The 15016-nt window shown below is 52.6% G+C and overlaps 1 protein-coding gene across 1 annotated transcript; it reads left to right on the plus strand.

The window, feature by feature from the left end:
- The first annotated feature begins 12341 nt into the window (after positions 1-12341).
- Tmem185b (transmembrane protein 185B) lies at positions 12342-14459 on the plus strand. Its single transcript, XM_036202287.1, has one exon. It carries the CDS (start codon positions 12727-12729, stop codon positions 13777-13779), a length of 1053 nt encoding a protein of 350 aa, XP_036058180.1. The 5' UTR covers positions 12342-12726; the 3' UTR covers positions 13780-14459.
- Positions 14460-15016: the final 557 nt, after the last annotated feature.

Genomic DNA, 15016 nt, shown 5'->3' on the forward strand with positions numbered 1-15016 from the left:
CACTTGTGCCTCAAACCCCCAAGGAATTGGAATTCTGCAGGAATCTTCTGGCAGGAGAAAGAAAAGACTGGCACCTGGCACCAATCACCGGGGACCTCATCTCTGAGGAAGAGATTTCAGAGTTCTGACAACTAGTCAGACCAACTTGTAGGAGAGAATGGAAACTAGACATTGATAGGCCAGTGACGGGCAGGATCACACCTTGACCAGTACTGCTTAGCTATGCACACTCCTGGCTATTTAAACTTAAACCCCATGCAGGCCTGGGGTGTGGGGAGGGTGGGGGGTATCACCAGGGCACACTGAATAAATCTTTCTCTGCTTTTCATTATTTCCTGTCTCTTTAATAGACCTATTGAGGACCAGTGCTTGTTAGGGCCACAAGGCCCAGGCTCTGACCCCACCAACTTCAGTAACAGAAATGGACTCTCCCAAAGGCCTCTCTGTGAGCCCTGTTCATCAGCATCTTGCACTCCAGCCCTGCTTGCTCCAAGAAGACTGTACCTAACCACTGTCTTCCTGCGCCTGACTGGAGCAAGAAAGGAAAGACGCCTCCATCCAGGGTCTACTGCATGCTGGCTAAGGCACACCATGACATCACATGGCCCCTTTCACAAGTACAGAAGCCAAGGCTTCCGAAGTGGAGATTTCACAGGCTTTGGTGCAAGCAGGCAGCTGGAGATTTCCTGGGAGGGTGGGGATAAAGCTCACCTAATGGGGCCTGAGAAGTGAAGGGAGCAGGGGGAAGACCTAGGCTGGACCCTGAGACACATGGGCCCAAGGAGGGAGCCCATGGTGACTCGGCCCACAGTGGCTGGCCTCAGTGGGGCTGTCTGAAGAAGAGCAAAGGAGAAATTTCAAGAACTACAGCAACAGCAGAAATCCTGGAATAACAGGAAACCCCCCTCCCCACCTACCTTGCAGACAGGAAGCTTCAGGACGGTTCCTGGAACAAATCCCTGCAGACTTCCTGGGCAGAAGGAGGTCCTGTGACCTCAGGGTCCAGAGACAGTTCTGTGAGACAAAGCCATTGTCCTCATTGCTCAGTTCTTCTCTCAGGATTTAGTGTTTCCTTGCACAGCTTCCTGCAGCTTTGACTTTCCACAACCAGAGTCTGTGTGTCTCGATGTGTGTGTGTGCGTGCTTGTGCCACAGCACACCAAAAGTGGAGCTTACCTGTCTCTTTCCTTTGTCATAGGTACAGATCTGAGCCCCAGGGCACCCACTGGGATCTCCGGGTTCTTGTGTTCCAGGACGAACATTTGTACCAAAAACACATGGTTAGAAATAGAGCTGAGCCAGGCGATGGTGGCACACGCCTGTAATCCCAGCACTCAGGAGGCAGAGGCAGGCGGATCTCTGTGAGTTTGAGGCCAGCCTGGTCTCCAAAGTGAGTTCCAGGACAGGCGCAAAGCTACACAGAGAAACCCTGTCTCAAAAAAAAAAAAAAAAAAAAAAAAAAAGAAAGAAAGAAAGAAAGAAAGAAATAGAGCTGGATGGTGGTGGGTGGCACATGACTTTAATCCCAGCACTTGGGAGGCAGAGGCAGGTGGATCTTTGTGAGTTCGAGGCCAGCCTGGACTACAGAGTGACTTGCAGGTCAGTCAGGGTTATACAGAGAAACCCTGTTTCAGGAAGAAAAGGGAGAGAGAAAGGGAGAGAGGGAGGGAGAGCCTACACTCCAACAGCTCAAAACCAGAATGCTGGAGCCCAGCTCCGCCACCCTAGCTGAGTCCCAGGGTCCTCATGTGCCTGTGTGCACAGTGACAAGACCCACTTTAGAGTGGGGCAGTGTCTCCTACATCAGTGACTGTGTTAATTTTTTTAAGGGAACGGTGGTGAGCAGGTGAGGGGTTGGGACAAAAAGATCAAATCCAGTTTGGGGACACGGGTTCCTGGGTTTCCCCATGACATACATACTGCACGAATTGCCCTGGCGGCACTTGTGGTGTGTGTATTGGGCACAAGGATGGGACATTTACCTGAGGCCCGTAGGGTCCAATCACAGGCTAAGGGAAGCAGTGGCAGAGGTGGGGGGGGGGGCTCGCTGCTCTGAGAGAGCTCTAAGCTTTGAGCCATGGTTCTGCAGTGCAGATGGAGGTCAGGGACAGATGGCAGGACAAAGGACGTGGTCCACTCAACAGTCTCGAGGTAGCCATAGCAAGCCCTGCTTGGAGAGTTTACTCTGGGTGAAGCCAACACCTGCTGTGGTGTTTGGAGTCAGACATCAGAATACAGGCAGGCAGGGAGATCACCCAGCCGGGGCCTGCCTCAGGCTCCAGTTCGCTCATGGCATCTCCTTCCGACCCATGTTTGGTAGCCGGAAGAGAACTCAGTCCATCCAGACTTCTGGACTGGAACATGGGGCAGAACTGGGCCATCACCAAGACCGCTCACTGGAAGTTTGCAAAGCTTGCTGTCTGGGGGTGTGACTTCAGTGACAGGAACACTGATCTCAGTACTCTGATCTCAGACCAAAGAAGAAAAAAGAATCAGGGCAGGGGCTGGAGAGAGAGATGGCGGCTCAGTGGTTAAGAGCACTTACTGCTCTTGCAAAGGACGAGGTTCAGTCCCACAAGCTCCTGTAACTCTCCTGGTCTCTGGGGGCTCCAGCATGCACATGACGCACATATACACTCGGGCATTGTGGTGGTTTCAATGAAAATGGCCCTCATAAGTAATAATTGTTTTGTCTTTCACTTTGAGCTTTGGGTCCTCCTTAGGCAATAATTCTTTTTTGTTGTTTTGTTGGGTTGTTTTTGTTTTTGTTTTTGTTTTTTGAGACAGGGTTTCCTTGTGTAGCTTTGGAGCCTGTCCTGGATTTTACTCTGTAGACCAGGCTGGCCTCGAAATCACAGAGATCTGCCTGGCTCTGGATTAAAGGCGTGCCCTGCCACCGCCCAGCAATAAATCTTTAAAAACAACTGCTAGCCGGACAGTGATGGAGAACGCTTTTAATCGCAGCACTCAGGAGGAGGCAGAGGTAGGCGGATCTCTGTGAGTTTGAGGCCAGCCTGATGTACAGAGCGAAATCCAGGACAGGCTCCAAAGCTACACAGAGAAACTGTGTCTCAAAAAAACCAAGTAAGTAAATAAATAGAAAATAAAAACAACTGCTAACCAAGAGTTTTAAAAGACCCCTCCAAGTTCTTCTTCTGCAGGCACTCGTTAGGGCCAGCATCCACCTGCCTCCTGCTCTGCACTGCTATGGAGAGGCAGAAGGCTGCCAGGCTACCTGGAGCTCTCCTGGCCTTAGGCCCCTCCCATTTACCATGGATGTTTTAATTACTGTGTTAGTTACTTTACACTTGCTATGACAAAACACCAGAACCAAGGCAACTTAGAAAACATTGAATTTGGGGCTCACAGTCCCAGAGGGTTAGTTCATGAACATCATGGCGGGAGCGTGGCGGTAGGCAGGCAGGCAGGCAAGGCAGGCAGGCAGGCAAGGCAGGCAGGCAGGCAGGCAAGGCAGGCAGGCAAGGCAGGCAGGCAGGCAAGGCAGGCAAGGCAGGCAAGGCAGGCAAGGCAGGCAAGGCAGGCAAGGCAGGCAAGCAGGCAAGGCAGGCAAGGCAGGCAGTCAAGCAGGCAAGGCAGGCAAGGCAGACAGGCAGGCAGGCAGTCAAGCAGGCAAGGCAGGCAAGGCAGACAGGCAGGCAGGCAGGCAAGGCAGGCAGGCAGGCAAGGCAGGCAAGGCAGACAGGCAGGCAGGCAGGCAGGCAAGCAGGCAAGGCAGGCAAGCAGGCAAGCAGGCAAGCAGGCAAGGCAGGCAGCAGGCAGGCAGGCAGGCAGTCAAGCAGGCAAGGCAGGCAGGCAGGGAGCAGGCAAGGCAGGCATGCACACAGGCAGGCATGCAGGCAAGCAGGCAAGGCAGGCAAGCAGGCAAGGCAGGCAGGCAGGCAGCAGGCAGGCAGCCAGGCAGGCAGGCATGGTGCTGGACAGCAGGAAAACCTAACTTTTGCTATCACAATGTCCATTTCCTTCCAGCTTGGCTGACTGCAGCACACGTCTCCCCTGCTGGTTCCACTCCCTGTGCGCAGCTCTCCTTGGCAGACATCCCACAGCTCTGGCAGCTCCAATCCCTTAGGGTCTCCAAGACAACCCAAGCTTCTTTTTTTAACAGCTTTATGTAATGGCCTCCAGGCCTCCATTCAGGAATGCCCCTGCCACACACCTGGCCTCAGCAGCTCTCCTTAACTTCAGAGGGAGACTCCCCAGTGTGTCTACTCAGGTTTCCTTCATGACTCCAGGCCAGAACCAGCTGGATGAAGCTGTGAAGTCCTGCTGCCTGCTTGGTCTGCAACCTGGGTCCCTCTTGGAATTACATTTGTATTTGCTTTGATTGACTGATGCTTTCCTCTGTAGAATAAGCTTTCCTTTGCTTTAGGAGCTGAAGATTCCCCACGTACATCCCTCTTACCAGTCGGAAGCTTAGCTGGGTGGAGTCCTGCCCTGAGGGCACTACTCTCTCATTCCATTTCACGGCAGGCCTTTCTTTAGAGACTTGGCCCAACATTCAGCTTCCCCGTGCTCTTTTTCTCCTCCAACTGTACATTTTGTGTTTCTTTTGCCTGATCTCTTTCATTGTAGACACGCATAAGAGTGATCATTAGTAACCACAGGACAGGGTCAACATTAGGTTGTTTTAAAATCTCCTCGGTCATTGAAAGTCATCTAAAACGCTTCAGTTGAGCCCTGGACAGATTCTTAGCACAAAGGCAGCCACATTCTTTGCAAAATGGTCTTTAGCCCAGTTGCTAATATTGCCCTCCTCTGAAACCTCTTGAGAGGGCCCCATAGCCCTTACTGTCTTAGCACTATTATATCATAGGACAACCCATTAAGTTCCACTGCCAGCATTTATGTTAGCTAGTTTTATGTCACCTTGACACAAACTGGAGGCACTGGAGAGGAGGGACCTCCACTGAGAAAATGTCTCCGTAGGATCCTGCTGTGGCAAGCCTGCAGGGCATTTTCTTTATTAGTGGTTGATGCAAGAAGGCCCAGGCCATTATGGGCGGTGCCACCCCTAGGCAGGTGGTCTTGGGTTCTATAAGAAGGCAGGCTGAGCAAACCATGGGGGAGAAGGTCAGTAACCAGCACCTCTCCATGGCCTCTGCATCAGCTCCTGCCTCCAGGTTCCAGACCTGCTTGAGATTTATTTTGTCCTGACTTCCTTCAGTGATGGACTACACTGTGGAAGTGTGAGCCAGATAAACCCTTTCCTCCCCAACTTGATGTTTCATCACAGCAATAGCACCCTATCTATGACAGCCTTCAGTCACTTCCCTAGACCAAAGTCCCAAAGTCTTCCACATTCCTCCAAAAGACAGCACGCTCAGCCTGCCACCACAGGCCTTTAATCCTGCAAGTAGCTTCTTTACACACACGTCACTCCTGGTACCAACTTCTGTCTTAGTGATTTTTCTACTGCTGTGACAGAAACCCAGGGCCACCAAGGCAACCTAGAAAACGAAGTGTTTAATTTGGGACTCACAGTTCCAGAGGGTCAGTCCCTGATCATCACGGTGGGGGCACGGCAGCAGGCAGGTACGGCCCTGGACCAGCAGCTGAGAACTCACATCCGCTCTACAACAGTGTGTGTGTGGGTGGGGGGGGGGGCACAAGTGCACTCTAACCGAGAATGGTGTGGCCTTTTGAAGCCTCAAAGCCCACCAGGCGTCACCTCCTCCAACAGGGTCACACCTCCCAATCCTTCCCAACCAGGTCCACCAACCTCGGACCAAGCAACTGAACATTTGAGCTATGGGGGTCATCCTCATTCCAACCCCCACAGCCACTTCTGTCTTTGATGTAACCAAACCCCTGACGGGAGCCCCTCCAGGGGGGTTTATTGAGGTGCTACAGTGCATCAGGGCAGAGAAGGCATGGTGGAATTCATCTTATGGACCAAGAGGCCAAGGCCCACCCTGAGGGACCCGCCACCTCTAGCCATGCTCCGCCTCTTGGTTTTCCAACCTCCCTACAACAGCCCCACTCTTCTGATGTCTGTGGAGGATTTCCCACTCGCACCACAGCCTGGGCAAAACTTGCACATCCGTGCTGCACTCCACACGCTGAAGGGTGCTCTGCCTCCCGGGGTAGCTGTGCATCTACCTCAGCACGAAGCTCTGTGGCCTGGCAGGACCGCAGGCCACATTTCACCACACTTGCCGTCCAGGTCTTACAACTTCCCCACCTTTGATTCCATTTCACCAGAGACTTGTACAGGGGCACAGGTATATAAAATAGGCATACAAATCAAACATTCATCGATGAATCATAAATTTATTTTAAAACAATTCTTTGGCAACATAATTCAAGGATGAAAGCAAATTTACATAGCAATGAGCTGGAAGGGCTTATTTGTACATAAACTAGATCCTGCCTGAACACTTGAAAATGCAGGATGAGGAACATCTTCATAAACCATTTTTTAGAGCTGACAGCGACCTTGACTTCATAACCTGAGTGCTGAGAACTGGGCAAAAAACATGTGCAGGGCTGTTTCAGAAACTGAGAAATGTTGTCCTTCCCTAAGCCCGAACTCAGTGATGTTTTCTGAAACTTAAGTCAACAACCCAAACAGCAATGAGCATCTAACACAGTGCAGTCTGAAGATGTGCTGGAGTGGGGAAATCAGTCTGCTCTCCACAATTAATCCATCATGTCTCCCAAAGAACAGAAAACTGTGTATGCACAATGGTAAAACCTTGCAGTTCATAACACAACAATCTCACATCTGAGTCCAGGGCTTCAGGCAACACTGGCTGGTGCGGTGTGGCTTAAGGCATGAGCAGTGGGAAGTGTGCATGCTGTGTTGAGAACCAAGGCTGTGATGAAGTCACAGGCTGCCACACAGGATGGGGAGAGGCACCACCAGAACCAGTTGGGACTCAGTGCCTGTTTGATTTAGAAGTTCCAAACCTTTTGCTGTTACCACATTATCTTCACAGCTCCCACATTCAGTGACATGAGCACATATAGGGTCAAGATCCACAGTTTAAAAAGCCAGGAGTTTAAGGACCCTGTTGTCACTGTGAGGGACAGAGGCACAGCTCCAGAACATCCCCTGCACCATGCACTTACCCTTGGGGACCTCCGGTCAGGTGAAACTAGCACCCATGTATTCACCGAGGAAAAGACCCCAGGACAAAGCACAGTTGGAGATGAAGACGTTTTAGAGCCGGTGAGATGCTCAGCGGGCTGCCCTGGGTTCCACCGCTGAGAGAGAAAACTGAATCCAGCAAGTTGTCCTCTACACCTCTTCCGTGACACACATGCCTGTGTTCACACACGTGACAATACAAGCCAAGGGGTGGAGCGAGAGCAGGGCACCCTGGAATGAACCACTGAAGTGGCCACTGAAGGACATCCAGCCATGGGCCACTGAAAATTATTCCTACCTGTGGGGTTTCAGCACATTTAGGATACTGGTGAATATAAGACACACCATGTGTTGATGCAAAGCCCAGCTCTCATCCCAAAGGGAAAAAGACAGTTGACTCCTGAGCCAAATGAGTGTCCATAACCCTCAACACAGACGCAGGCTGCTCCGAAAGCAGCGATCCGACATGGAGGTAGATCCACCATGGAGATGCTCACATGAGATCTTATTACAGAACAAAGAAATCAAATCAAACGCACTGGTGGGAACCACAGTGGGTGATTACAGCAGACTTTCCATGCTTGCTGGTGACATTCTTAGCTTTGGCACTGGTAGAAGCTAGTGGCCTGCTAAGCATACACTGAAAAGTTTTTGATAGTCACAGAATGCCAGGTCACACACAGGACTATGCAATGAGTGAATTTCAAAGCGAGCGAAAAGTAGCCCAGGATCATTAGCTCTGGTCTGCAACATTCTGACTCTCTAATCAGCAAGTTCAGTCCTGCGGCCTCTTGGGATCCTTAACAGGTGTGGCTTTTCCTTCTCTGGAAATTCCACTTATGTGTCACAGACTGTAAAAGAAGGGACATGATGCCCAGGCTGGATCACTTGATAACGGCCTCTAAGACGGCATCTTTGGTGTAAGGAGAACAATGCACAGCCTCTTCAAGGACACGAAAGCCAAGAAATGCAGTCTGGACTGCGGCTCTGCAGGGCAGGGACAGAATTGTCCAAGAGTAGCTCTGAGCCGGAGTTCACAGCTCCTCTCAATCTACATCAAAAGTATTGGAAACACCTCAGGCAAATTTGTCAGTGAGCTAAAGTTGCCTCAAGCAGGCTGGCTGTGGCCTAGCGCACGCAAAATACCCCACACTCTGTGAAAACTGCGTGGAGTGGAGTGGAGCGGAGCACACCTGATACCAGAGACAGGAGGATCAGAGATTCAAGGGCGGCCTGGGCTACATGCTTACTTCTAGGCCAGCCTGGGATCCTGCCTTCAGTTGGTATGGTACCCAGGCAAACGGTCACAGCAAACACACCTGTCCTCCTTCCACTGTGGCGAGACAGAGATGCCAAACCAAATAAGTAGGCTCTCATGTTGATGCCATGACAACAGGAGAAGCAAAGGACGGGAGTCTCCCTTTTCAGAGCCGGATGGAAGACACAGCACTGTCAAGTGCCCACGGCGGTCCTTCTGCAGGCGGCAAGGCTGGAAACAGTCTTCCTACTTCCAGCAGTCGGTACTTCCCGCAGTTTTCCCTTAGCGAGCGCATAAGAAGCGGGAGAAGGAGGGCTGGAGAAATGTCTCCGTGGGTAACGGGCTCACTACGTAACAATGATGACCTGAGTCTGGATCCTCAGAACCCACGTAAAGCTGGACAGCAGCATGCACTTGGAATCCCAGCACTCGAGTGAGAGAAGGTAGAGACAGGAGACCCCAGAAGCTGGAGCGCTGCCTCAAATGAGGAGGAGGGTGAGGACGGACTCTGGGGTTGTCCTCTGACCTCCAGACACATGCTGTGGCATGTGTGCACAGGCACTCAGACACACGCACCATAGAAACAGGAAAAACAAACAGGGTGCAGTGTGCAGGGAGCTGGCAACTTTAGGTGGTATGGTCAGGGAGAGCTTCTTGGAGGAGGCGACACACTAGAACTGGGAAGGAGCCAACACAGGGGAGTTCGATGCTGGGCCCGTGTCTAGGATAGCGCGGGGTCACAGGGCAGATGTTTGGACTGCATGTGTCTAGTTAATGCACAAGCTAAGGAATGAATGCATACAGGAAAAGCGGCTAGGACCTGACACTAGGTTTCAAAGGTCCTCATGAAGCTTGGCTCCCTTGGGGCAGTAATCTCAGATCCTAGGGGAACACCAGCCTTTGCTGCAGAAGGCCCACAGCCCAGGGTGAGCACAGCCTTTCCAGTCGGCTTCAGGTGACATCATAATCTGAAACACAGTGCCCTGAAAGCACCTGGTCTAAACACCCCACCCTCCACCCCACTCCCCCACCCCCGCCCAGGCCTGCAGCCACAGTGGCACACTCTGCTGCTCAGCTGGGGGGGTGGGGGGATGGGAGGGTGGGGGAGATGGGGGGTGTCAGCCACCTCAACCCCACTACTTCTTTCCAGTGTTTCCTCACACAGGCTGTGTGGGCATGAGGATGACAGACGGCAAGGTCACCACAGCAGGGTGGCTGTGAAGTCCTAGGACAGTGGCTTCTGTCCTTGGGAGAGGGGACATCTAATTTGACGCAGAGACAGCAAGTGACAATCGCCACTGGGGCTGTTTCATACAGTGTTTCCTTTGTCCTGGCTTTGAGGTGCTTATCTTTCTGTCACAGACAGGGCAGGAGGGGACTTGGTAGGCTGCCACAGCATGGGGCCTACTCCGCCTCCACAGTATGTGGAGGAGATGCAGGGAGCTGGACCCTGCTGTTGTGGGCAGAGGTGGGAATGTGTCCTGTCTGGGGACGGGGCTGACAGGAAACACCAGGTGGACCATGGCTTCTCTGTGACAAAGCAGATATTACTAAACCGTATGGGCCTGAAAAAGGAACTTCCTAGGTTTGCAGAAGTAACCCAGAAGACGTTCAGCAAGGGTCAGAGGCCTTGGAAGGCTCCAGACTCGAGCCCAGAGCTGGAAGCATGTCCAGGTGTCACCTGGGGGGGTGGAGGCAGGGAAGAGGGCTTTGTGCTTACTGAGGGCAAATCCCAAGCAGCCCCAAAGGAGCTGGACATGACTTCCTAGGCCTGTAACTCCAGCGCTGGAGGTCAGAGGTCGAGGGAGACAGGAATGCTGGGACCTGTTGGCCAACCTTACCTCCAGGTCCAGAGAGAGATCTTGTTGCAAGGGACTGAGGTGAATAGTGACATCATTCTTTGTCCTTGGCACACACACACACACACACCCTCCCCCACAGGTGTCAGCAGGTAACCAGGTGAGTTCAGGAGACTCAAGTTTGACAGAGGATCAGACTGAGGCAGCTCCATGGGGGTGGTTGTGGGAGGACACTGAGGGCAGGCCACATCTCAGGGTCTCACCACCCTTCAGAATACACTAGTCCCTGCCCTCTGGGCTCTCCATCCCCTAAAGCCATGCACCTCAGAAAAGGCACACAGTTGGGGGCCTGGAGCAATGCACTCCTAGAAAGGGGTAATTTTAAGCTTCAATTTGTGTACTAGCCTCAGGGTAGCTGTGCTTGGGGGTGGGGGTGGGTGTGGGTGGGGATGGCTCAGTAGATAAAGTATTGTGTGGAACAGAAGCTGGGTGACAGTGCCCTATAATTCAGTCCTTGGGAAACAGAGACAAGGGATCCCCTGGGCCAACTGGCTAGCTAGACTAGCTAGACTAGACTAGCTAGAATTCGGGAGAAGGTCTGGGTTCAGCAAAAGAGCCTGACTCAATAAATACAGTGGGCCATCAAGATTGACACCTGATTCGAATTTCAGGCCTCTACATGCACCTATGCATGCACACACACACACTCCCACATGCATTTGAATGTGCAAACACATGCACACCACACACTTATAAAACCCCATTTTCTATGGTAACATCCTTTTTGAAATGTAGAACCAAAAGGCCAGTAAGCAAAAGAGACTGCAGCACCCCTAAGCAAAGGGGTCTGTCGAAACTAGGGGCCTCACAGACATGTTTGTCTGTTCAGAGTTGGCCCTGGGCACTGGTGGTGGCTACTGGGCTGGGGAGACCTCTGCTGTCAGGCACTGGTCTCCTCCTGCAGCCCATATGCAACTCCTTGATGCTCAACCACGCCTGAGGAAAGCTTGGGGCTGAACGGTGGCCCTCACTTTTCTCTGGGAGGGCTTAGGGCAGAGGCACTGGGGGTCCATGAAGGCATTCTGCTTCTCCCTGGGTAGCCTTCCTCCTTATGCAGAGAATGGTAACACTCCACCCCACTACATCCTGGTTTTCCTCTAAAGACCTAAGAAGTTCATGTCTGTGCTCTGCACCCACTTCAGGGAACCTGAAGGCTAACCCCGGAGCTGAAAAGCAAAAAGGACTAGCCACCAGGGCTCTGCTGAGCAGGGGCCAGCAGAGAAGGGAGGGGAGAATCGTCTAGTTAGGCCCAGCAGCTCAGAGAAAATGGTGCTTCAAGCCACAGACCCACAACAGCTTATCAGAGAGAGAGGGTTGGATTTGCTTCCTTTCTCAGCCGGTGGGTAGCAGGGCCTGGCTTACATCCTAAATTTCTTGACCACTGACCTTTTCCTAACACAGTTCTAAAGGAATCAGACTCATGCAGAGCCAAATAAATGAAAACGGACTCAAGGTTGGGAGTCCTGAATCCAAGACCTAATTCCGCACTAACCAAGCCTTCTCCGGGTCCAGTTTCTTCACCTGCTCCCTCACGGAACTGCTTCTAGCCTGGGGAGTGTGTGTGGGGGGGCGGGGGGTGTCTGACACCCTCCCAGGATCCCACCCTTCACTTCTCGCGTGACGCAGGTAGAAGATTACTGCTAACAGCCTAGGCGCTCCCAGGCACAACCTTTTGGGAGTAGCCTGAGAATAGCTAGTCGCTCTGTCAAGGTGGAGTTTTGCCCTGGGCACAATTCTAATTCTAATGTACCGCCTGCACACCCGACCTCCGCACCGGACCCCGGGTCAAAGCCACTGCTCCTCGCGCGCGAGTCCACCAGTGCTGGGCAATTGCACAGTTACCGGCGCGCTCTCACTCCCACGCCCGCCAGCCACCCGCCTCTGCTCTTGCACACCCGGACTCCCGCACCACACATCGCGCTGTCGCCTCTCCCCGCACCTCGCAGGAGTCCCACTGCGCGCCCCTGGGGGTGAGGGGAGGCCCCCAAACCCCGCGCCCCGCCCCTGCGGTGACAGGCTCTCCGGTCCTGCGCCTAGCCCAGATCCCTCGGTTCCCGCCCCCGCCCCGCGCTGGGCCCCGCCCCCGCCCCGCCCCCAAGCCTGCCGGGAGGATGTGAGCTCATTCCCTCCTCCGTGTTCCGGCCTCCTCCAGGAAGCGTCCTCCGGAGGTCTCGGCCCGCTCCCAGGCAGCGGCCCGCGGGTTGCGGAGTCCGCGGCGCGCCAGGTCCCACCTGACACCGCACGCAGCGAGGCGTCGGCCACCGTAGGTGCGGGATGAAGGCAGGCGGCGTGGGCACCCACCCAAGCTTGGGCTCCGGGGCCCGGGCAGCGCCTCCGGCGTAGGCACAGCACCGTTCCTGGCCAGCGCACGCTGTGCCCTCAGCTCGCTTCCGGCTGGGCCACGTGACTGCGCGCACGTGTTCCGGCCTCTCGGAGCGGCGGTCTGCAGCCTCCTCCGCACGGCGGGCGGATGTGCATCTAGAGAGGGTGCAACCTTCGCCATGAACCCCAGGGGCCTGTTCCAGGACTTCAACCCCAGTAAGTTCCTCATCTATGCCTGCTTGCTGCTCTTCTCCGTGCTGCTGCCCCTGCGCCTGGACGGCATCATCCAGTGGAGCTACTGGGCGGTCTTCGCCCCCATCTGGCTGTGGAAGCTCCTGGTCATCGTGGGCGCCTCGGTGGGTGCGGGCGTGTGGGCGCGCAACCCTCGCTACCGTACAGAGGGTGAAGCCTGCGTGGAGTTCAAAGCCATGCTGATTGCCGTGGGCATCCACCTGCTGCTGCTCATGTTTGAGATCCTTGTCTGCGACAGGGTGGAGAGGGGCACCCACTTCTGGCTGCTGGTCTTCATGCCGCTCTTCTTCGTTTCCCCCGTGTCCGTGGCTGCCTGCGTCTGGGGCTTCCGACATGACAGGTCCTTGGAGCTGGAGATCCTGTGCTCCGTCAACATCCTACAGTTCATTTTCATCGCCTTGAGGCTAGACAGGATTATCCACTGGCCCTGGCTGGTGGTGTTCGTGCCCCTGTGGATCCTCATGTCCTTCCTCTGCCTGGTGGTTCTCTATTACATCGTGTGGTCCCTCCTGTTCCTGCGGTCCCTGGATGTGGTTGCTGAGCAGCGAAGAACACATGTGACCATGGCCATCAGCTGGATCACCATCGTCGTACCCCTGCTCACCTTTGAGGTCCTGCTGGTTCACAGACTGGATGACCACAACACGTTCTCGTACATTTCCATATTCACCCCGCTCTGGCTCTCTTTACTGACTTTGATGGCTACGACCTTTAGGCGGAAAGGGGGCAATCATTGGTGGTTTGGTATTCGCAGGGATTTCTGTCAGTTTCTACTTGAAGTTTTCCCGTTTTTAAGAGAATATGGGAATATCTCTTACGATCTCCATCACGAAGACAGTGAAGATGCCGAGGACTCATCGGTTCCAGAAGCTCCGAAAATTGCTCCATTGTTCGGAAAGAAGGCCAGGGTAGTTATAACACAGAGTCCTGGGAAATACGTTCCTCCACCTCCCAAGCTAAACATTGATATGCCAGACTAAACTCACAGGCTGGGGCCTTTAAGTGAAATAGAAACCATGTACCCATGAATTCCACTTTGCTTTTTTTCTGTGTTCATCCAGCTCTGGAATTGGAAATGGGTCCTCCTCGTTTTACACCCTCTTGTGAGATGGAAGGAAGCCTCTTGTAATTGTCAGTGTGTACTAAGGACAAAAGAAGGAGGCTGTGTTACTCTCGGGGTGTGTGTGTGTACATGATGTGTGAGAGAACTTGCTTTCCAGGTCCGGGTCTTAAAAGCTAGCCAAAGGCGGTCAATTGGATTGTTTCTAGGCCTTCAGAAGACAGAAGACTACATAGCTGTTTGTTTTTAAGCGCTACTTATGCCTACCAAAAGTATTGTTTAAAAAGTATTTTTATACACTGCTAGTCCAAAGTTGTATTTTAGATTGTTTCCGTTGTGACTTAATGGTAAACATACCAAGTTCTCTCCCACCGCTGTTCCATAAACCTCATAGTTGGTATTTCTAGTGTTCCTACGGTTCAAATAGTTGTTTTCTTTGGGCTTTGCTGAGATAGGTCTTTAGTATTCTAACAGACGAATTTTCTAATGGAGTGAATCTGCATATGTTAGTATTTATATGAATGTTTTAGCAGTGTTCTCTGTGTTGAATTGTAGTTCTTGGCAATACCAATGTATTGTGTTAAAGTATTTTTTTTTTAAGTTTCTGTGTGAAGATACATGTTTATTGCAACTATCCTTAAAGACTGCATAAGATGCTGAGGTATCCCTGACGTGGGATGCTGTCAGAGTACTAGAAACGAAGTCTGGTGTGTCAGAGCTGTTAGTGGTAGATAGCAAGAGTGCTACAGATTTTTAAGGTTTGACATAGTGCCCCCAGAGAGAAGGGACACCACTCTGAGAATCGGCGGCATGCTCCAGTGTGGTGCCAGGCCACATAACAGTCATTTAGCTCCTGAGCTTTTTCCTCACAGGTGCTATCATCTCTTAAGCACAACCAGCACATGGTTTGGCCGTTTCTAAGGCCTGTCATAATGTAAAGCATTAATTCCTGTTGGAACGCTGAGAGAGTGGCCAGCAGGATGAGGTCTTACTGGAAGGTCCAACCTTTGTGGTCCATCAGTAACAAGGGAACGGATGTTTAGGGTATTATTTTAAAGATGGGTACAGTGTTTCTACAGGTGCTGGAGTCACTCCAGGAAATCAAAGCCAGACCTCAGAATAAGGCTCTGATAGGGAAGAAATAAATACTTGGAAAT

The sequence above is a fragment of the Onychomys torridus genome, chromosome 11 (assembly GCF_903995425.1).
Source record: "Onychomys torridus chromosome 11, mOncTor1.1, whole genome shotgun sequence".
Taxonomy (NCBI): Eukaryota; Metazoa; Chordata; class Mammalia; order Rodentia; family Cricetidae; genus Onychomys; species Onychomys torridus.

What these genes read in the sequence shown, in the direction of transcription:
- Tmem185b (XM_036202287.1), top strand. Translation starts at nt 12,727, where the DNA reads ATGAACCCCAGGGGCCTGTTCCAGGACTTCAACCCCAGTAAGTTCCTC.